This window comes from Octodon degus, unplaced genomic scaffold (assembly GCF_000260255.1).
Source record: "Octodon degus isolate 3935 unplaced genomic scaffold, OctDeg1.0 scaffold00006, whole genome shotgun sequence".
NCBI classification, from domain to species: domain Eukaryota; kingdom Metazoa; phylum Chordata; class Mammalia; order Rodentia; family Octodontidae; genus Octodon; species Octodon degus.
The window spans coordinates 30,507,127-30,529,970 of record NW_004524582.1 but is presented as its reverse complement, the minus strand read 5'-3'; the positions used below and the strand labels follow the sequence as shown (position 1 = coordinate 30,529,970).

The window sequence follows — 22,844 nt, the reverse complement described above, 5'->3', positions numbered from 1 at the left end:
GAATTTACGCACCTATAGTATTTAGATGCCAATGGAATACCCATCTCTGACAGGACTAAACAAAAAAGGGGGATACAAAGGAAGGACCATTTTGTATCTATATATACAGAATAGTTAGGATAGATATACAGCTACTTTGGCTTAATTCAATGAGAAGAAAGATTTGTACTAATAGTGTTTGGGCAGGATATCCTGTCTGCATCTTGTAGTATGGATAACCACTAAGAAGATAACAATGTACAATGTATTAATTATTGAAACTGTCCTATTCTTCAGTTTTGAAACTGTCTCATTGCTATTTGTTTCTCAGTAAAATAAAATAAAAAGAAGATACAATTAAAGTTACAACCCAGAATGAAAATTGGAAGGAATGGGAACCCCTGTGTACATGAATAGCAATGGGCTACTCTAAGAGCAAGAGTCCGCCTGAAGAGTTTTTCAGGTTCTGACCATTACTGTTCTAGAAAGGCCCGCTCCTGCCTGACCCCCAGAGCAGCACGTCCATACGAGGGCTCACAGACACGACGACATGAGCTCCATGCTACACACGCTGCCCAGCTCCTTTCGTGGCTAAATACGGCAGTAATCAGTGTTTGTTCTGTGCCAACTCGTGGCAACAGCAGCACGCTGTCTTCCACTTCCTCCCGCTCTAGGGCCTCACTGTGAGACTTTCAGGGGCAGTGCTTTCCTACACCCCACTTTATGCTGTCCACAGCCTCACTGTGAACAAGCGCGCAGTGGCCATCTCTGCACGCGAGGCTTGTTCACATCTTGGATTTCTCAGCACAGACTCCCACAAGCACGGGGGCTGCTCACAGCTAAATGCGACTCTAAATTGGCTTCTAAGAGGGCCTGTGAGTGCACCCTGGCCACAAGCCACCACCTGAGCAGCACTTTCCAAGCAGGGACACTGAGGAGCCCCAAGTGAGTCCTGACTACTGGGTGGCCAGACCTTCCAGTCGGTGACAGCTGCCAGCAACCAGGACAGCACTGGTTCACCAGCTGACAGAGTCACTGTTAGGCCTTTTCTGCCAGGCCTCTCTGAACAGGTCAGGGACTGGAGTGCTCTGTGCTCAGCACCCCACAGCAAGGTGCTGGACAAGTCGCTTCTCTCCTTGGCCTCTCCCCAGTCCCCTATACCACCCTGAGGACTTGGAGAAGGAGCAGGGCTCTCCACATGGCTGCACCGCTCGCCTGCAATGTGCTGGAGACTGTCCACAGCAGTGAGCTAAATCCGCACGGCCTTCTGCTAAGTCGTGGAGCTCCGCTGCACACAAGCCTCCTTCTTCTCACAGATAGCACCGTGACGGTAGCATGGTCAGAGGTCGGTCATGTGATGCAGTCCCAGAAGGCCCGGTGTGCACATGCATGGGCGTTTGTTCCCAGCAGAAGGGCACACAGAGGCCGCCACCTCCTTTCCTCCCAAAGCGGTTTTTAGACACTGTGTCCCTCCCAGGGAATGAATTATTATATTCACATCCATTTCCACATTCATGCTCAATCCAGTGCTAAAACGGAGGAAACACTCCTCTTCCCTGCAGAGAAAACCGTCAGGCGGGGCAGGTACGCAGCGCATACTCACAAGGCTGTGGTCCACTCGGAAGAACGCCATCTGACAGGGTTTATTCAAGAGATTAGAAAAAGCAATAAAGGCATCTGCAGTATCTAGGTTTAGGATCAGCACTGCGGCTATGAAGGACATGCCCTGAACCTGTGGGAGGGAGAAAGTGACATTAACTGACAATGGCCAGCAAGGTGCCAGGGGCTCTGTCATCAAGTACAAGAACCAAACCCCCACCCAGCAGGGCCGCAGGGTGCCCTCAGGCCCACCCACTGAGGCTGCATCCCACCGCCACCCTTCTGCTCTCCGCTCTCCAGCCCCTCTTACAGGACCCCTAAGCCAAGGCCCCGCAGCACCACCCCGTAGCCCACTTGGCATGCGAGAGGTAGACCATGCACGCAGCGCTGCTAAGCTGCGAAATCAGCAGCACGCTTTTACAAATGTTTACTGCTGAAGGCTTTTTACATGTTGGCAAAATCACATGCAAAAAATGAAAACCACATCCAGCTAAAATGTGATTAATGTCACAGAGCAGCCAAGTTAGCTCAACCTGCTAGTGAGGAAACTGAGTCAACCCAGGAACCACGAGACTGTTCAGCTCTTCAACCAAAGGATGAAGGTGCTCAACTGGACACCTAGGATGTCCTGGATACCACTGTGACTTTCTTTATAAAGAACATAATAAAATATGGAAAGACTTCACTTACATAACCCACATCCGGCCGGTAACAAGTATAAGCGCCCAAAATACTGTGCAACATGTCATGGTACGGACCGCCCTGCAAGGATGGACACACCAGAAACGACACACGTGTGAGTACTGTTAGTGCAGCAACAGCGGCTGGCGCTACTGCACGGCAGTGCGCCGGCTGCCAAGCACGCGCGAGCAGCCCACCACGTGCACTGTGCAATTTAATAACGAAACGACCAGCTGCGGTTAACAAGCAAGTCTGCACCTCAACTACAGGCTGCTCCAGAAAAGCTCCTGGGCTGGCCTGAGCACCGCCATGTCAAAAGCCCCCATTTGGCTCCTGCTGCGACTGTCCCCTTCCAGGTCAGACGGCCGAGCCAGGGCTGTGCAGGGCAGTGACTGCCTCTAGCCTTCAGCCTGGCCTGTGGCTGTGCCACCCCACCTGCCCACCTGCTGCCCTCCCCTTGTTCTCTACACAGCTGCAGGGAGGCCCCTGCTCCACGGGTCCCATGAGCTGCCACTTTACTTCCAGGGCTCTCCCTGCACCCCGCCCTCCACCCTCCGCCCTCCGCCCTCCACAATTTCCACTTGCTCCTTTAACTGTTTCCAAAACATTAACTAAGCAGAGGAGACCGCCCAGCCTCCAGGCAAGCACCTACTGGCCCTATCTACCAAGTACCCAGCGCTAACAGGGATAAAAATCATTCCCAGAGCCACACCGCAGGGAGCTCAGCTAGTTTACAAGGGAAGCACAGGGTCAGCCCACCACATGCTGACCTGTACAAAGGCTGAGCAGAAAAACATGAAGAAAGGAAAAGCAACATTTGCAAATCACAGAGGAATAAGAACAGAAAAGCACAACAGAGAGCAAAAAAGAACAGCCAGGCCTGGTGTGGGGACAACAGAAGCAGCTGCTAACCCAGGGACTTGAGGAGCCAGCAGGAGACCCAGAGGTGAGTGAGGGGGCACCAGGCAGAGCCCTACTCCAGCTGCCTGCTCTGGGCTGGCATCTCCTAATTCTAATTCTACCATACTCACTCTGGCCCAGGAAGTGGCAGCTTACTCCACATGCCCTCAGCCTGTTCCAGGTATCTGGGCTCCCCTCCCAGCCCACCATGAGAGTCACAGACAGGCGAAACTGCTACCTGCCCCTCCTACACAGAGAATCCAGAGCTCTAGCCACCCTCCCCAGGGTCACCCAGGGTGTCTCCAGCTCTGCATCGCTGATCCTGAGCCCAGCTAGTATCTGGGAAAGCACAGGAGCCAGGAGGGCAAAGACTGGGCCTCCGTTTCTGGAAGTTCACAGCCTGCATGTGGGCTCTGTGATGCCCAGGGCCAGGTCACCTGGGCCCCAGAACCTCTGGCCACATGGAATCCCCCAGCCGCCATGTGCAGTGCGTGCCGCCTGTGAATTCTGCCTGCTCCCCTGTCCTCAGCTGCTGACTAGAAAGATCACTACCCTCCTTTCAGGAACCACAAGTCCTAAAGCCCTAGGTCCACCACCCCCAAGATCCGTGGCTGCACACACGAAAGGGCTCCACTCTTGGTTTCAATCAGACACAAAGACATTTAAAAAGACCAACTGGTATGATGGCATGCCTGTGGCCTGAGCTATGAGGCCGTGGGGACCAGTGATCGTGGAGAGGGAGCAACTGAGGCATGAGGTGGGAGCACAAAGCCATGGAGCCAGCAGGAAGGCAGCCAGGGATTCACACCCGCCCCCAAGGTGAAAGGTCAAGCCTCTCCAGGGAACTGGCAGCTCCTGCTGTGAGCTCGGGCCAGGGAGAAGAAAGCCAAAAGGGGCAGCTGGAGTGTGTCTGTGGGAGCAGCGGCCTGCTGCTGGCCACCTGCCCAGCCCACTGGAGCCACACACCCGGCGCCGGCACTCCCAGGTCCCCAGTCCAACATCCAGACTGAGCCTCTGGGGATCCTCTCTTTCAAGGGTTCCTGAGGAACCGATGGGGATGTTTCTGGGGGAGCTGGGGGCGGGAACTCTTGGGAGTGACAGCACTGTCCAGTGTCACTGAGGTCCTTTCCCGTCCAGAGGCAGACCCGAGCTGCTTCCACACACAGCACTGCTCTCCAGCAGAGACTTCATCGTCCTGGTGCCCCTGCTTCTGCAAGGCCGCCCACCTGAATGCACTGTGGCTGCCCGCACCGCCTTCCTGGGACTAGCAGCAGGGCCCCCCAAGGCACAGAACACAAGTGCCTGGGCTACACCCGAGCTGAGGATAAGCCAGCCCTTCCGCAACCCCTACAGAGGCCTGGCCTGACGCCTGTAGCTCACACGCAAGACAAGACCACTGTGAAAGCATCCAGGTACTTGCTGGAAAGGGTCCGTGACATGACACCCAACCTCTGCCCCTGAGCCCCACACAGTCTTGACTGCACATTTGGAGAGCCTGGCACATACAGATCTTAGGTAAAACACACTAGAAAGAAATCACCTGGGGCTGGGGAGATAGCTCAGTAGAATAAGTGCTTGCCTGGCATGCGCAAGGGCCTGAGTTCAATCCCTGGTTCCGCCCCCCCCCCAAAAAAAAGAAATCACCACTTACTTGCTGGAAAATGCAGAGATTAGGAAATGTTCTGGAAATGTCCAGCTTAATAAGCTCCAGGCTGGCCTCTCTGTCTGCTGCTGAAAACCCAGCATCTGTGGAGAGAGCCAGAGCACAGGGCAGGGGTTACAGGCTCTATGGCCCCAGCATCGCGACACCGGCCAAGTTCTGCAGAGGACCCAACTCAGAGCCCGCTCTGGGATGAGGGGCAGGCGTGGAGTAAAGCACCGTGGGCACCTGCCAAGGCTGGAGCCTCAAGTCAACCAGCAAGCGGAACAAGGACACACAGAGGAGTGTGTGTAATGGACACTAGGTACAGAAAACCCCGAACACAAAGGCGTCACCTGGTCTTCAAACACCATGGTATACATGGGCTTGCAACACTGAAAATGGAGCTTCACAGGGTCCAGAAACCCCACTCCGGGGGAAGACCCGCAGAAAACGAAAGAAAGCAGGCTGACAGCCCTTTGCACGCCGTCACTCAGAAGGGCCCACCCAATGGAACCATCTAGCCCGTCCCCCACAGACTGGGTACAGACCAGGTAGTAAAGAAGCTCGGGAGAATGCCATGCAGCCAGAGAAAGAAGGGGCTTGCCACTACTGACTGCGTGCACGGGCATGTCGGCCAGTGCGCAGTACACCCAATAGCACAGGGTCTCACTGTTGCCAGAGCCTAAAAACGTTACGTTCACAAAAGCAGGGGCTACCAGAGGCAAGAGGGGAGCTGGGGGGACTGGTCAAAGAAAGCCAGATTTCAGTCCAGTGGGAGGGATGTACTGCTGAACACGGTGATCACAGACGGCTGCCTATCGCAGTCCTGAAAGTGCTGAGCAGCAGATGGGAAGGCTCTTCCTACAGAATTACAACTACGGGAGGTGACGCCTGGGCTGACTAGCTACTGTCCCTGCATACCACGTGCACCTCAAAACATGCTGCATGTGGTAAGCAGAATAATGTTTTCTGGCAACAAAAAGAGTAAAATAGATGAAAGCAGACTATATAGGATCTACTGCAACGTGACATCATGTAATATTTCAGGCCAATACTAGTGAAGAACCTGTTTCATATTTGTTTAAATTCCAATATCACACAGTACTTTCAAAGACCACGGCAAACATAACAAAAGCAGTGGTCCATGGGGCACCGAGGGGAGCCCGCGAGGGCAGCACCCAGGTCTGAGCGCCCTCTCCCCCATGCACCTGCATCAGCAGCCTGCAGCCCGGCAGGCTGGGCGCCCAGGGCTCGTGCGGACTGAGGGGGTCTACTGCTTACAGCGCCGCTCCACGCAGCTGTGCAGCCATAGACAGGGGCACGGCCACTCTCGGGTGAACTCTGTTCTGAGACACAGGAAGACACCGGCGGCCGCCGGAGACGCACACGCTGTGCCAGCCCAGGTCCTCGCAGTGCCCAGGGTCTGCATTCATGGCCCCATGAGACAAAGTCCTCCTTCCACTCCACGCACGCCGCATCACCACAAAGAGCCCATCCCTGACCACTGCATACTTTCTGGGATGGACACTGTCCCCAGCCAGGACACGCCGCCCCCCCCAGTCCTCCCTCCTCCTCAGCGAGGTCTGTTGTAACCTCTGCAGTGAGTTTGTCACCTCGCAAGTCCCTTGCTAAAGTGAACACGCATACTGCTAAAAATAAAGACTCCTTTTTCCCCTGAAAAACTCTAAACAGCCTCCAAAACACAGAATCACAGAGGTCCCTTACCAGGGAAGTGATTTTTCCTTTCCTCCTCCCAGTTTAGGAAGAGCAGATCTGAGACTAACTCCTAGCTCAGCTAAGTTTTCAACTCCCCACAGCTCCACGAAGCCCTAAAGTGCTGGGCGGCACAATTTCATCATCCAAAAGAATTCGCTAACACAGCAAGACAGGGCCTCCAGCAAGCAGCAGCCCTGGGGCCATGGTGCAGAACGGGAGGGGAGGCAGGCCCAGGGGCGGAGGGCTGCGGCCCACCAGGGTGCCTCCTTGCAGGAGCAGTACAGACCCAAGGAGCAAAGCAGGTGAGGCTGCAGACCCAGGGCACACGCTAAGAGGACCCTCTCGTCAGCAGGAGAGGCTGCGGAGCCTGCCTTCCCACTGGGAAAGGCTCAGGGCTGTGGCTCTGCGGGCACAGGTCTGTACCTTCGCTCTCCACCTCCACGCCCGCCGTGCTGAGGGATCGCCACCGCTCCTTGGCCCGGGCAAGGCAGATGTCGAAGAGCTCTGAAAGAAAAGCCTTGATGAGTCGCCCATGCCGCGCCTTCCCCGAGAACTCTCTGACTGCCCGCATACCTCCTCCACCCACCAACCTGCCCTGGAAGTATTCTGGCTATGTAAAGACAAGGTCATGTAAAAGGAAGGCCACGCACACTGCCACCATGCCTGGCACCACCTCCTATCACACAGCTCCCCACTGACCCCACTGGCTGGGCAGTGCGCCTGCGGCCTCTCGCCAAGCTCAGCCCTGCACCACCGGCTCACAGAGCCATGCAGTTTAGGAGCAGGGTGTGGCAGGAAGCCCATGTGGAGCCTCCCAAGTAGGCCCACAATCCCAAGAGACACAGCCAGACATCAGAATCCGGAACGCTGAAGTCCCCAAGTTCAGAGTCCTAAAATAGGATCTAAAATCCTGAAAATAAAATTCTTCCTTCTTCTTTTGGTACTGGGAACTGGACTCAGGACTTCACGCTTCCCAAGCAGGTGCTGGGCCACTGAGCTAAACCCCCAGAAAAAATTGGATTCAATAAGAATTTTAAAAATTCTTTTAACACATTCTCACCAGCCTGAGCCATGAGGGGCAGCACATGCCACCAGTGGCACATGCATGACTGTGCGTGCCACTCAGTGAGACTCCAATTATGGCCTCAGTGAACATGTTAAGACGCCCACGTATAGTTTTCAAAAGAGATTTATTGCAGAAACATGAAAATGTGAAGAGATGTCACAAGTCACTTTACCCAATAAAACAGGTAATACCGTATTTTTGAGAGTATAAGCACAAGGCATATAGCGGTACAGTTTATAATAGTCAAATCTTGGATACAGACCAAATGCCCATCAACTGGTGGATGGATATAGAAGATGTGGGGTTTTTCATACAACGGAGTACTACTCGGCCATAAAAAGGATAAGCTTGAGCCATTTCTAGGAAAATGGATACATCAGAGACCATATTCTTAAATGAAATACATTGGACATACATATAAATGCCACATTGTTTCTCTGCTGTAGGAAACTGGAAGTGTAAATAAGGACCAAAGGTATTGTGATAGAGGAGAAAAATGTCCAAATAAGGAGGGAAACAAGAAGGGGCAGGGGCAGAGAGAGGAGGGGAAATGTAAAACAAAACAGGGAGAAAAGAAGGAAAACATGGAACCAAATCTTTGCAGGTGGGGTGGGGCGAAATGGCTGAGGAGAAGGCGGGGGGGGGGGGGGGGAACCAGCTTTATCACGTAAGGTGCAATCATTGTGTGTCTAAACTCTACCAGGCTGGGGAGATAGCTTGGTGGTGTCAGAACTTGCCTGGCAAATGCAAGGACACAGGTTCAATCCCTGGTACTGCACGCCGTGCCGGCCCCGAGCCAAGCCAGCCACTGAAACCACGTGTGGTGGCACATGCCTATAATCCCAGCACTGGGGAGGCTGACACAAGAGGATCACTACAAGTCTAAGCTGTGTAGCAAGACCCCGTACAAATAAATTAATTCATTAAAATATACCAATAAAACCTGATTTAAAAAGCGCTCACAGTGTGAAGATCAAAGACAGACAGATGGCATAAACACCAAGCGAATGAACCATATTCACAAGGAAATAGACTGAAAAGTAGAAGGTGCGAGAGATGTTCCAGCTTTGTGAGTTGGGCTGAGACATTGTCAGACAACCTAACACTTTTTTTCTTTGGGAGAACTAAAGATCAAATCAAGGGCACTCCACAACTGAGCTACATCCTCAACCCTTTCCATTTTTCGTTTGTAAACAGGCCCTTGCTAAGGCACCCAGGCTGCACCCAACTCCCGGCCCTCCCGCCTCAGCTCCCAGGCTGCTGGCCCTGCAAGCGAGCGTGCTGCACCAGCTGTGCCGCATCCATCGGGCAGGGCCGCGCAAACACCTAGAAGAATCGCCGCGGCTGCGCAGACGCCCCAAAGGGCCAAGAGCTCCAAAACTTTCTTTTACAAATGCACATGATATACAGAAAGGCCATCTCTCTTCACTGACTGAGAAAGTTCCAAAGTCTCTACGCACACAATGCTTCACACAGGGTCCTTATTGTAAGAATGCACCTTTATGGGGTGAAACTCGCAAAAACGAAGTAACACAAAGCGTCTCTGTACAATTTACACCTTCAGTGTTGGAAGTGTGAAGATCAAATACACAGCACAGTACACTGTGAAAAAAATCAATGCCAATAATTTTTTTTTTTTTTAATTGGGAGAAAACTAAGAAAAGAAAAACTAAAAACAGAATTCAGCATCTGACAAAGCGTGTCACAGAGGTAGCTGTGGGCAACTGCATGGAGGCTGTCACAAAGAGCAAGCAGACTTCCAGACAAGATTATGAACTAGAAGCCTGGGCATGGTGGTGCGGCCTGTAACCCCAGCTCTCGGGAGGCTGTACACAGGCGGATCACTGCAAGCCCAATCCAGTAGTGAGAGCCTTAACACCCTGGAGACCCTTCCCTAAAATAAAAAAAAAATTAAAAAGATTACGAACTAGAGCTGGAAGGGGGGTTTTTTGGTTTTGATTTTTTGGAGACAGGGCCTCCCTACGTGGTGCAGGCTGGCCTCGAACTCATGGTGATCTTCCTGCCTCAGCTGCCCAGGTCTGGGATCACAGGCGTGTGCACGACCACGCCAGGCTTAGAGCTGAGCCTTGTGGTGAGCTGAACCGCTGCCTTCCTGAGGGCATGGCTATCCTGCAAGAAGCCGCTCACATCCGCTTTCCGAGGCCCTAATCAGGCACGCACGGACACAAGCACTTCCTGTCACATGCCCGGCCTCCCACACCACACTTCCATGCTGTCCTGCCTAGGTGGACGTCCTCTGCCTGTGCCTCTGTATGGGCGGTGTCGGTGGTCACCATGTTGGTGGTGGGCAGGCGACACCACTGTACGCCCTCGCAGCCTCTGTACACACACCTATCTGCACAGTCAGGGCTTGCTGGCTCCTCAGGCCGATGTGCCTTTAACTCTATATGAGGCCTGAGAGCTTCCTCAGCTGGGAGGAGCACCGATACTGACTAAGGACGCATTTTCCAAAAGAACAGCGCCACACCTTCCCCAGAATTCAGTCTGCACCCCGCTCTTAGCCTTCTCCTGGGCTGTGTGGCCTTCATAATTTCTGTTGACATGTAGGAGTGTGATTTTCAGGATTCAGACAGGTGCCATTTCAGAGGAGGACGGACTAGAAGGAAGTGCTGCCTGTCTGGCACCAGAAGCACAGCAGGGCTGGGAGAGGTGCCGAGGGACAGGCAAGCGCCACCACACGAGCACCTGCCCAGCAGCTCTTCTCTCCAGGTGGCCAGCTCAACCTGGGAAGAGCACCTGCCCACAGACCTCACCCACATGGATCGCCCTGGTGGCCCAGCCCCACACCTCTCTGAGGACAAGGACGCAGCTCAGGCCCTCAGTGGATGGGCCTGGGAGCCCCTGTACCTCAGGCTGTCACTGCCCAGCTCCCCCAAAGTCTGGGGCTGTAACTAAAGCAACCCATGGTTTTCATCGCTTTATTTTCCCATCACTACTTCTCAAAAAGAAAGCAGGGTACATCTCTGTCCAGGCTGGGCACACTCCTTTATTAAAGGTTAGCTGAAATTCTAGCAGCACCATTCCAGTCCAGCATCCCCGTTATCAACCTGCTACAGGCTTGGGAAGATGAACGCACAGGCATGAGGCTGGCCACGGCAGCCCCACACCGCAGGCTTCCGGAGGGTGAAGGCTCCCAGGAACAGCGGAGGTGTCGTGGCCACAGCTAAAAGGTCCCGCCAGCACTCAGCTTCCGGTGTGCTGTGCCACACTATGTTACTTCCAGTGGCAGTGGAACAAGCACTATGTCTCCGGTGACCATCAGGAGCCACTCCACAAACAGGGGCCTGGCATCCTCAGTAAAACGGGTGAAGTGTCGGGTTGGGGGGTTTTTTTCTTTCGAGACAGGGTCTCACTATGCAGCTCAGGCTGGCCTTAAGCTCACTTTGTACTCCGGGCTGGTCTCAAACTTGCAACAACCCTCCTGCTTTAGCTTTCCAAGTCCTGGGATTACATACGCGTGCTGCCACGCCTGGCTCAGTGACAATTTACAAAATCTTCTTGTGGTCTTACTGGTGTGTGCTAATAGAGCAGTTTTTAACCCTCTTCCCACGCGACAATTGTAAATACACACCCTGAATACCAGCGCACCCAACTTCATAAACGACATGACCGGACATGAAAGATCCAACGAACACCAAACAATCATTGTGGGGGACCTGAAATACGCCACTGTCACAAACAGACAAATCAAGCCGGACATGGCAACCTATGCCTGTACTCCCAGCACTTAGGGGGCTAAGGCAGGAGGATCAACACCAAGTTCAAAGCCAGTGAGCTACACTGCCAGACTGTCTCAGAAGATAAAAATATACAAGTAATCAACAAACAAGTATCAGAGTTGAACCACACATTCCAACAACAGACTCAGGAGGGATCTACCAGGTATTCTGTCCTGTATCAGGATACACATTCTCTCAGCAGCACATTGAACTTTCTCCAAAAGAGCAATACTAGTCCAAAAAGCTTGCTTAAATACAAAAGAATACAAATTAGCATGCATACTCTTAGATCACAGAACACGTAAATTAGAAATTGATGGCAAAAGAAATTACAGGGGCTGGTGAGATGGCTCAGTGGTCTAAAGCACCTACTTAGAACAAGCTTAGCAAAGCACAGGGACCGCGGTTCAATCCCCCAGCACCACATGCCAGCCAGCCCCGCCCCCTGGTGGGCTGAGCTGGCCACACACACACACACACACACACACACACACAAATAAAATAAAATTAAAAAATAAATAAATAAAAAAAGAAATTACAGAAATTTCACAAGAACCTAGACATTAACTAACACATTCCTGACTGATGCAACACAGAAGAAATTGAACAATTCCTAGAATCAAACAATTATGCCAGTGCCATATACCAGAACCCAGGGGACACAGTGAAAGCAGTCCTAAGAGGGACATTTACTGCTGAGATGCTCATGTTAGCTCAGATAAATACCCCATGGTGCACTTCCAGGTCCTGCAGAAAGCTGTGCCCCAAAATCAGTCTGGAAAAATGGACAGATTCCTAGGCCCAACAGGAAACGCGAAACACATCTCCTGCAAATGGAAGGGGATCGAGATGGGAGGGAGTGGAAGGGGAATAAAAAGGATCAAAATGTGCTCAGGACAGGTACCTGCTCCCCAGGATAAACATAAACATACATTAATAAAAAATAACAAAATTCTCAGGACATTTATTTTTCTTTTGGTACCAGGAATCAAACTCAGGAGCTTAGGACTTTCGATATTAAAAAAAGAGACAGAGAGAAACCTTCTCAGATGCTCAGCCCAACATAAAAAGCACAAGCCCACCTTGTCTAAGAGCCAAGTTTTAAAGCACCATTTGATTGGCCTTAAGTTTTCCAATTACACAACCACAAAAAGGCCAAAACCCTGGGGTTCCCACATCAGAACGCTGGCTCCACACACACTGGCATTGGGCCCAGGCGGTCCCAGCGCTTGCAGGGCACTAAAGCTTCTTAGGAGGAAAAGGAGGTCGCCAAGGCCTGCCCCACGGGAGTGCTGCCCACTGGTGAAGAAGAACTCAGATGCTACCTGGTGCGGCAGCCGACACACCAGCTTGCTGTGTTCTGGTGCTGGCTCGAGGTGGCTCAGTGCGACCAAGCAGGACCCAGTATAGTGCATCTGTTTGCTAAGAGGCAGCCAAATGTCTCTGGAGGCCCTACAGAATACTGGGCTGGGTGTGGGGCAGAGCAGCCACAGCGTCCTGAGGACAAGTGACCCAAGACAGACCCAGCTCACACCACACAACACGCGGTCGAGGTTGGGCGGAGGTCCAGGATGTGAGGCCGTTCATTAGCTGCTAGCCCAATCCACTATGATCCAATCCACAGGTTTTCATTTAAAGAAAATCAACCCTTGCACCAGAGAGAACCAAACACCAAACACACAGCCATGCAAGGGACTGCACATCACATCCAATTTGCAGGCAAGCTGTTGATGGATCTTAGGAAACTTCCAGAATACAGACTGAAATACACACTTAGCAACTTTTCTGGGCCTGCCATGCTGCCCCCACCCCTGGGGTGCACGGAGATGGCAATTGAGACTGGGCGTGGTGGCGCGCACCTGTAATCCCAGCTCTGGAGAAGCTGAACACAGGCGGATCGCTGTGAGTCCAATCTAGTAATGAGACCCTGAACACCCTGTAGACCCTTCCCTAAAAAATACAAAAAAAGAAACTTCTCCAACTCATCTTCTAAGGCTGTCTGAAAGACAAGCACCTCCACCTTCACTGAATGAGGCCTGCCTTCCACAGGACTCATGGTCATACCTGAGGGCTTTACGGCAACATCTGCTGTGCCCTCCACCTGCAGCCGGTGCCCCATACCGGGAACCCCAAGTACCTGGGAGTGAGCCCGCCGCCTGTGAGCCCTCCTAGGCACTCAGGCTCAGCTGCAGATGCTCGCTGCCACCCCTCCCGGCAGGGGCCCCGAGGTGGGCCACTCACCATGAGTGATGTTCAGCTCATTGCCGATGGCTAAGCTCCAGACTCTGCCCCTCACGCTGGGTGGGATTCCCTGCCACCAGAGATCGCGAACCTTCCGCGAGCACCACCTACGCAGGACAGAGATGAACTCAGAACGTGCTCCCTGTGAAGTCAGGCTCATCCGCACTAGGGCCACTGACACCACAGGAGCAGGGGCGTGCCCTCCTGCCCCAGGGCGTGCCATCCAACCGACGGAGTGCACTCATCTGCTGGGCCCCTGCCGCAACAGGTGAGGAGGCAGCACGGGGAGCCCAGACAGACAGAGGCAGCCACTGTCCTGCTACGACAGAAAAGCCTGGAGGATGGGCCACCAGCCCCTGAGGGCCAAGGACAACGAGCCCAGAACACTCCATAGAGGGCCGGCACGCAGGACTGCGGGCTGCAGTGAACACACTCGCCTGAAGACGGAAAAGAGAAAGGCAGCAGGCCATTCCTGCTTCCAGACATGCCAGGCTATGTCCCAATCCACCCCTACGTGGGACCCCAGAGCCAATACTGGTCCCCCCAGACCTGTACATCCTCCTAAACCAGACAGTGAAGCTCTCCCCAAGGGCTGCAGGGAATGTCACATGCAATGAAGTCCAGAGGGCCCAGCACAGAGCCGATGTGTGCTAAACAGTGTGTGTATGCCCTCAGACAACACCAGCACAGGAGCGGGCAGGCTCCAGGCCAGGCTCAGCAGCCACACAGGGGCACAGGCACGGTCTGCAGGTGGAGGGACGGTGGTGTGGCTGTAAAGCCCTCAGTTCTGACCCTGAGTCCTGTGGAAGACAGGATGGTTCCACACAGGGAAAGCACTGCATGTGTTCTGGCAGCAGCCAGCCACCAAAAGCCATTGCTAGAGAAGCAGGCTCTGGCCAGCCTTGCCTAGCCCAGCCCCTCCCTGGCCCAAGAGCCCTGCAGTGAGCGATTCACACCAGGCACAGTCACAAGTCCTAGCACCATGACACCTGTGCTCCCCGCAGCCCCCTCAGACCACAAAGGTGGACAGAGACGCTGACCCTTGGAAGTGAGCAAGGCACAGACTCTGTGGGTACCTGTTCTGCACCGATACCTGAGGTCAGTGTGAGAGCTGCCTGGCTCCCATGCTTGGGGCAGCAGGGCACCCGGAGAGTCTTCTACCAGCACCTAGAGCTGGGGGGGAGGGGGGCAGGAAAGTCTTCCCCAGGACAACAGGATATGCAAAGACCCTGAGATGGAAAAGCACCAATCCTGTGGCTGATCCTCTGGGGACCGGGCTGGGCTCATGTAGAGAAGAGAGTAGGGTGAGGCCACAGGCCATCTCACAGAGCAAAAAGCGGGATCCAGGCGGCTGAGTTCTGAGGCTCAAGGTTTACACTGTGGACCCCAGGAAATGGGTGAAATTTAGAGTGGCAAAGACAACTGCTTTCCTAGGTGGTCAGGCTGCTGAGTGCTGGATGGATAGAGGGCAGGGAAGGGCGGTTTGGGGATGCCGGGCTGGACCGACTCCAACCCTAGCCTCAGCGCCGCCCCCACCCCCACGCTTCCTGTTGGGGAAGGAGCAGCTGGGGTCAGCAGAGCCTGAGCCTGGCCTTACATTGTGTCCCAGTTAGGCAGTATCTCGTTATTCCAGGTGAGGACGGCATTCCCGATGCTCTCTTCCACTCGGCACCTCTCCTCCAGCTGCTTTTTCCTCCGCTGGGCTTCCTTGAGCTCTGGAATTACACAAGGGGGAGGTATGTCAGAGACGCCATGGCAAGCTGGGTGACCTGTACAGATCTGAGCCTGCTCAGCACAGCCTGTGGTGGAGTCTCAGGTGCAGCACACACACAGGGACATGTGCAGTGCAAATACAATCCGAGGGGCAACACACACAGACGAGCCCAGGACACCACAGCATGCGACACACCACATCGCCCAGACACTGGGAGCCCTGCGCACACTCCCACCCACCTTCTGAGGCGACCTCAGGCCCACTTCTAACAGCTTTGGCACTGCCCTCCACAGAATTGGAGTTTGAGGAGACCCCGGCTTTCTGCACACATCGCCCTCCGCACCCATTCATCACCCAACCGGCAAAGGACAACACTTAGAAAAATCACACCTGCACCAAACGAGTACAGATCCTTTGCAGGTCATGCTGTCCACACTGCACAATGCGTCCACTATTTACACAGGATTTACATTTGATATATGGGAGAGCCAGGCATGGTGGCACAACACACCTGCAATGCCAGCACTCAGGAGACTGAGGATCACCTGGAGCTGAAGACCAGCCTGGACTACACAGCAAGACCGTGTGTGTGTGTGTGTGTGTGTGTGTGTGTGCACGCATGTGTGCATGTGTCTGCCCCCCCCACATACACATACACATCATACATAGGTCAATGTGTGTAGCTATCCACAAACTCTACCCAGGACTTGACCACCCAGGGGTTTGGTGTCCACAGGGGGCCCTGGAAACTGACCTGTGGACACGCATGGACTGTACTTCTTTATTATAGTAAAATACACGTCATGTAAAAATCTGCCGTGTGAACCACCACTTAACTGCCCTACTCAGCAGCATCAAGTACATGTGCAGCTGCCTTCACGTCTGTCCCTATACCTCTGTCATCCTCCCCAAAAGAAACTGTCCCCCCGTCCAATTCCAGCTCCACCCAAGGCAGTGGCCAGCAGGGCTGGAGGCTCTCCTTCCTACAGCGCTCCCTTCCACCCACACACCCACTCATCAGCCACGCATCTATCTGAGTGCATGACAACCTACAGGCCCAAGGGTTCCCAGGGACTGTATCGACTCCAATCCATGCTCTTGTAAAGAAAAAGAAAGCAACCGGCGGGAAGAGAAATCCCACCTCACAGCCGAGGCTTTCCTGACCACACAGTCCTCGCCCTAGACCTCTCTTTCATCCTGGAGGCTTCAAGGGCTTCTACCTCAAAATAATGACCAGGAGGAAGAGAACCACGCACATTTGATGCAAAATCACAAATATGAAAATACTACAGCTTGAGGAAGCTGCGGGCGGAGCAGGCCGTGAGGCCCGGCGGCCGTACGCACCTCGCTTCTTGGCCTGCACCACCATCTCTTCATACTGCTGCCTGTGCTTCTGCGCCTCGTCGGCCGGCTTCGCAGGGAGGTTGCTGTGTGGGAATGAGTGGTTTCGCCATTACAACACCAACTAAGAGTCTGAAGAGATCCTGCTGCACTGGTTACAAAAACTGTAAAACTCAGCATCAAAAACTGTTTTTAAAAAATTACAGTTCTTTTAGAAACTAACATTTTTTGGTAAACGTAAAAAGCTCACTACTAAAACAAATGAATTCCACAGATTAAAAAAAAAAAGCCAAAACCAATTACGCATAATTACTGCAGAGGAAAACCCTAGCGTGCCTGCACTCCGCTCTTCAAGGGCGCTGACCTCACCACAGGCCCCCTCCCCTCCCGCCTCAGCACGGCCGGCCGGCTGCCCTCAGAGGCTTACACCGCAACACTGCAGCACCTCATCCTTGTGGTGGGAACTCGGCAAGCACGCGTTCCACTTGTGCAGCTGCACGGTCTCTTTCTAGGTTTTGGGGTCTTCGTCTTCTTGAGATAGGCTCTCACTATGCAACTCAGGCTGGCCTCAAACTCAGGGATCCTCTTGCCTCAGCCTCTCAAGTGCTGGGATTACAGGTGTGTGCCACCACACCTGGCTCTTTCTACACTTTTTAAGTGTGCAAGTTTCACTATTAGCTCTAGTTCTTTATTGCTACTGTACAAATGTGTATCATAGTTCTACACTCATTAAACCAATAAAACACACGCTTTCACATCCACATTTGGACTGCTGTTCCCATCACTGAGCAGGACCCCATTCCTTTTGTGATTTGGAACTGTGCTGCTGGAGGTGGGAGGCTGGGCCACATCCATGGCTCCGAGCACTGGAGCAACTGCTCCACGCCGTAATGGCCTCTGCCCAACCCCGCAGCCCACCACTTAGGGGCTCTCCACACCCCACTTCTGAGAGCTGAGAAGTAACAGCAAGACACAATTCCTTGAGATTTCATTAGTTTTCAATTTTCAGGGACTGGCATGAGCCTTAACAGGGCTAGCTTTCTTCTTACCCTCTCCTGAGCGTGGGTCCTTCTATTCTAGCACAACACCCTAGACAGATTTAATACTTAAACAGACCAGCTGTGTCTGGCACAAGGGAGCAATTCCTGCTGCCCATCAATGTCCCTCCACACGGCTCCTGAGTCACACATGGGGATCTAAGGCCAGAGGGGTGCCACACAGGGAACTCACTCCCTGTTCACTGAGATCCCCAGAACCCCACAGGCTGGTCCAAAGGTCCTATGATACCACCACAGCCCCAAAACAGCAGGGTGGAGCACGCAACCCAGGGTCTCCTGCCATTGCAAACCAGGCATCATTTACTACTAAAGTCTTCTTAAATGCTGAAAGAAAAATCGCCTGAATGGAAAACCTGCTGCAAACTTCTATCCTGAAGGACCACTTCTCAAGTGAGCCATGTGACATCGGAACAGAATGCATGGGGAGTGGGGACACAGGCATGACAACTGCTTGTGGCCACTCCTCCACCTCCGGCTGACCTCATTCCTTCCTAATGCGAAGGGATTAACAGGTCCTGATCCACTATGCCAAGCGCCAAGGTGGCACTAAGACTCACGCTGGTCTGTCTTCAAGGATGAGGGCAGTGGTGGAAAGTGGCTCAAAATCAAGATTTCTCCTCACATTCTGCTTTGGCGAAGGTGGCCGGCTAGGTCTTCCAGCCTTGTCTTCATATTCCTAGGACACAGAAGCCAAGGGTGAGTCTGGGACCAGATGTTTCTTGCATTACAAAGTTCTGGCAAAAGAGAAAGTTATCCTGTAATGAGTCGTTCAGATCGACTCTGAGAATAACACACTGAAAATCTCTCCCACAATCCTGACAGAAATGCCACCACTGAGAGGGCCCCTCACTCTGCACTGAGGTGGGCACAGTTCCCCAGGTGGCACCAGTCAGCAAGGGCTCATCATCGAAGTGGCCCCTGGTAAGCACCCCGACTCCTCTGTTTCCTATGCCTCTTCCGATGAGCAGTACGTTTTCTGTCTCCTGGATATTGAAAAACACTTTCTCTAGTACCGGGACTCAGACGCTGGGGCACTATACCACTAAGCTACATCCTGAGCCCTTGTCATTTCTATTGGAAGACAGGATAATTGAGGTGTCCAGGCTGGCCTCAAACTTGAGATTCTCCTGCCTCAGCCTCCTCATACCTGAGATTAAAGGTATGCACCACCATGCCAACCTGATACAACGCATTGTGACTTTACTGGCCACCAGGAAGCCAGCATCACAAATTGTTATGTAAATAACTTTACGAGGCCCTGGAACTCTTAAGAGCAGGCTCCATACCCACCTGCTGCGTCACCAGTATGTTCCAAAGACGGCACTCACAGGCACTTAGTCACACCTGGTGACCCACACGCCAGACACCCCAGCCTGAAAGGTTTAGAGTCCAGAAAGTTGGTGGTTCCAAAGTAACATGCGTGTGGTAAGCTTCCTGAAAAGTCAAGACACAGTATCTCCGTGACCTGCCCACTACATACCAGACTCTCGGGAACACCCCTTAGAGGATCACAGAGCTGGGAAGAGCCACAGACAAATGCGCAGCTAGCCTCAGATTCCAGCCGGCCAGACAAGCCTGGCAGAGGTGGTGGGTAACTGCTAAGTAGATTTCACTGACGCTAGCTGTCAGGAGGTGTCACTTGCAATGTCATCTTGCAAGCAATTATTCTCTCAGCCAAAAAGGCCTACTGAGGTTTCTCTGCAGAAGCAGAAACTCGTTTCCTCAAAACGCCAGGCTGCGGGAATGGGCGGGGGTTCTTTCCCTGTGGATGCACTGCAACGTTTGCGCCCTGGACGCTCTGAACATCAAAGCTCCCACTGACGCACAGATCGCCTTGGCTTACTTGAAACTGACTCACCTGCTCACGGAACCAAGCCCAAGTGCTCTAGCCCAGCAAGTGCTGAGCACGGTGCTAGCCACAGAAAGCTTCAAGTTCAATACTCAGATGCTAAAAAATCTGCAAGTTTATAGAAAATCTACCAAAACCTGTGTGCTGGGAAAGATTCTGAGGCATGCTACATTCTGACAGGAATTAGTCACAAATACCCACGAGGTGTGGCTTACCCAATAAGCCTGGTTTAGTGAACCGCAGGCCGGCACAAACATGCCGTAGCCCAAAGCCCTTGAACCTGCGCTTCCTTCAGTCTGCAGTGTGTCCCCCAAGCCCTCCTGTACCTCCACAAGCCCTGCAACTGGCCTTGCCACATGGGTGGCCCCAACCTGGAGCACAGCAGAGAGGGAAAGTCCAGTTCCGCTCCGTCAGGCTCACGCACAGGCCTGGGAGGCAAATCCAACCAGGCTTATTTCACGTCCCTAGCCCCAGGTCCACCTCTATTAAGTGGGCATAAGCACACCATGGTTGGCCGCTGTAACCACAGAGATGGTCAGGTAGCCACCAGTGCTAGCTCTGGGGCACAGGGACCAGACCATGTGTGCCACTACTCCTTTTCCCCTCACACCTACAACAATTGTGCTGGGGAATAGTCAGTCCACTGCCAAGCTGAGACCAGGCGCACTGCAGAGTCTGCAGCCAGCAGGGGGAGCCCCAGCTCCCTGACCAAAAGCCCTAGCGCCCTCCCACCAGCACAGCTCACCATCCCCAGGGACGGCATGAGTAGACCACCTAGGCTAGGGCCACACATTCCCAGGGACTCCCACGCAGTTAGCTTAGCCACACTCCTGCCCGAGGGAGGAGTCCACCATCCTGGGGATGCTGAGCCCCAGACACCCTGAAGCGCCGGCAGGTAAGGGGTCCCTATCGCACACTAAGCACTGGTGCTCACCACAGACATGCCGCCAGGGCAGGCAGTAATTCCACCATACTCAGGCAAAGGGAACCTTAATATTGAATTAGGTGCAGACTCAGGAAGATGCAGGGTCAAATAACACGTTTCCTCATGATTAAAATGACAGGAGAAGCCCGGCCTGGCCAGCCCAGACTTGAAGTTCGGTGCAGCTCTCCAAGGCTGAGTGGCATTTCTGAGTCTGAAGACGCCGGCAACAGGCACACAACTGTGCTTGAACCTGGGTTTCCTTCTTCCTTGGCCTCCTAGAGGCATCCACCATCAGCTCTCACTTTTCTTGCCAGGAAAACCTACCTGAGTGCAAGAACTCTACGCACTGAGCACCCTGGGAGGGTAAAAAGCTGTGGGATACAACTGTCACGCGCCCTCAGATTAGTGTCAGCACCCACGTTGCAGCAGCTAAGGCCTTGGAAACAAAAACTGCCACGTTCTAGGACCTCACTAGGTCCTAAGCCAAAGCGAGTCCTCTGACTGGTCACTTGGCCTCAACTTTGAATGCAGGGGCAGCCACAGCCAGAGGTGGGCAGCTGGAATGGGACAGCCCAGCTGGGAGGCAGCAAGCCTGGCTGATGCGGAGCCTCCCTTGCTCCTGGAACGTCCTTCTTCACCGCGACCAGCGAGAGGATAGTGGATGCATCAGGACAACTGCCCATCCCAGCACCTGCTGCCTGGTCTGCCCTGTATGGCCACACAGAGCAACTGAGAAAAGGGTTCTTCAAGGACCTAGTGAAGGGACTGGGGAGATAGCTCAGTGGCACATGTACCTGCCTGCCAAGCCCAAAGTCCCGAGTTACATCCCCAGAACTGGGTGTGGTGGCACATGCGTATAATCCCAGCACTGGGGAGGCTGAGATAGGAGGATCACTACAAGTCCAAGCTGCATAGCAAGACCCCGTATCACAAAAACGAAAAAGAACAACAAGATCTTAGTGCAACTCTGATTAACTAGTCAGTCCTGGTAATACTTTTTTAATGAAACAACAAAAAACAATGTACACAGTAGAGGCAGCTTGGGGGCCTTCTGAAGGAAGCTCAAGAGCTAGTGCTTAGAAGCGCGATCCAGAGTACGCCTTGAAGAGGCTGCCAATGCTGCAGTCACACACATTCCATGCTGCTCCAGCTAAGGGCAAAGTTGTGGCAGCCCAGCACAGGTTCAGCGGCAGAAAAGCAGGGTCCACAGGGCCTAAAGAATGCCTGGGCTCCAGACGGGGAACACGGGTACAACGGCTATAGCAGGCAGAAAGAACAGGGCGGAGTCGTGTAGCAAAGGGGAGCCTTCAGTGTGAGAGGGGTATGGGGGGGACAGGGAGCACAGCCCCTGGGAGACCCGCAGTGCCCAGCCTTGTGGGGCTCACTGCACATGGCAGTGAGATGCAGCCAAGGAGGCGTGGTAAGGTGACAATAGGCAGCAGGGGGCCACACCAGCAAAGACAGGACAGTCAGGACCAGAGGCCCCAAGAAGAGAATAGATGGGGTTAACAGAGACGCTGAGCTTCTCACTCTGGATTTAATGCTCTCAAATAAACACATGCTGGAGCTGGTGGGCCAAGCCAGGCAGAGGGGAGGAGCTGTCCGGCGCAGGACAGGAAAATGGGTGCAAGCATGGAGAGCCCGCTGATGAACACCGCGCCGGAGCTGCCCGCCTAAGGGGTAGATCAGGTTAAAGACTTGTCAGTTAGGAAAGACAGGAAAGTCTGCCTCGACAGACTATGAGCTGAAAAAAACACTGGGATAGGCAAAAACCAGAGCAAGTCTTGCGGACAGGACGACAGGGCCACCGACGTTACAGAGCTGGAAAAATGCTACAAGGAGAGCCCGTGCCCATGCTCGGGCCAGAAAGTGCTCTGGCTTCCTGGAAGCCTGTCCTAGTGACAAGGAAGTCGCCGAGCGCGCGCACCCTGTCAGGACAACCAGAAGGTTCAGCAGGCACCTCCAGAATAAAGCCTCTCACACGGCACCCCACGTGGCCCTCTAAAGGCGAACCTGAACTACTGTCAGTGACCATGCGGCCACCTGTCTGCGCGGGGTGAGGAACGGGCAGCCTCCAGGGAACGTGCTGGACTCGAACGTCCCCACCAGCCCGCCCCCGGGGCCAGGTCTTCCGCTCCAAGTCGGCTTCCGTCAGCTGAGCACGGAGATTTCGGGAGGACACACATTAGACCCCCAGCAGGAGTCCAGAAGACGCTGGCGCCGGCCGGCTGCCACTCGTAGAACCCCGGCCAAGCCTGCGCACAGTCAGGCCGCGCACTCGGCCGTCGCACCGGCCCGGGCTCCCGCTCCCGGGCTCCCGGGCTCCCGGCACGAGCCACACTGCGCCGCCGCCGCCGGGCCCTCCCCGAGAGCCAGCGAGCGAGCAGCCAAGG

At 53.7% G+C, this 22,844-nt stretch overlaps 1 protein-coding gene across 3 annotated transcripts in view; it reads right to left on the bottom strand.

Moving 5' to 3' along the window:
• Tbc1d14 (TBC1 domain family member 14) overlaps positions 1–22,844 on the bottom strand; it is a 76,962-nt gene that overhangs the window by 7,448 nt on the left and 46,670 nt on the right. For 2 of the 3 annotated variants that reach the window (XM_023699787.1, XM_004624587.3), the window contains exons 4-11: positions 18,235–18,353; positions 16,623–16,705; positions 15,162–15,279; positions 13,565–13,671; positions 6,941–7,021; positions 4,811–4,905; positions 2,269–2,340; positions 1,583–1,711 (exon numbers count right to left, since the gene is read on the bottom strand). In XM_023699787.1, the coding sequence (XP_023555555.1) occupies positions 1,583–1,711; positions 2,269–2,340; positions 4,811–4,905; positions 6,941–7,021; positions 13,565–13,671; positions 15,162–15,279; positions 16,623–16,705; positions 18,235–18,353 (804 nt within the window). The remainder of the gene's footprint in view (positions 1–1,582; positions 1,712–2,268; positions 2,341–4,810; positions 4,906–6,940; positions 7,022–13,564; positions 13,672–15,161; positions 15,280–16,622; positions 16,706–18,234; positions 18,354–22,844) is intronic. The other variant, XM_023699790.1, reaches the window with a different exon arrangement.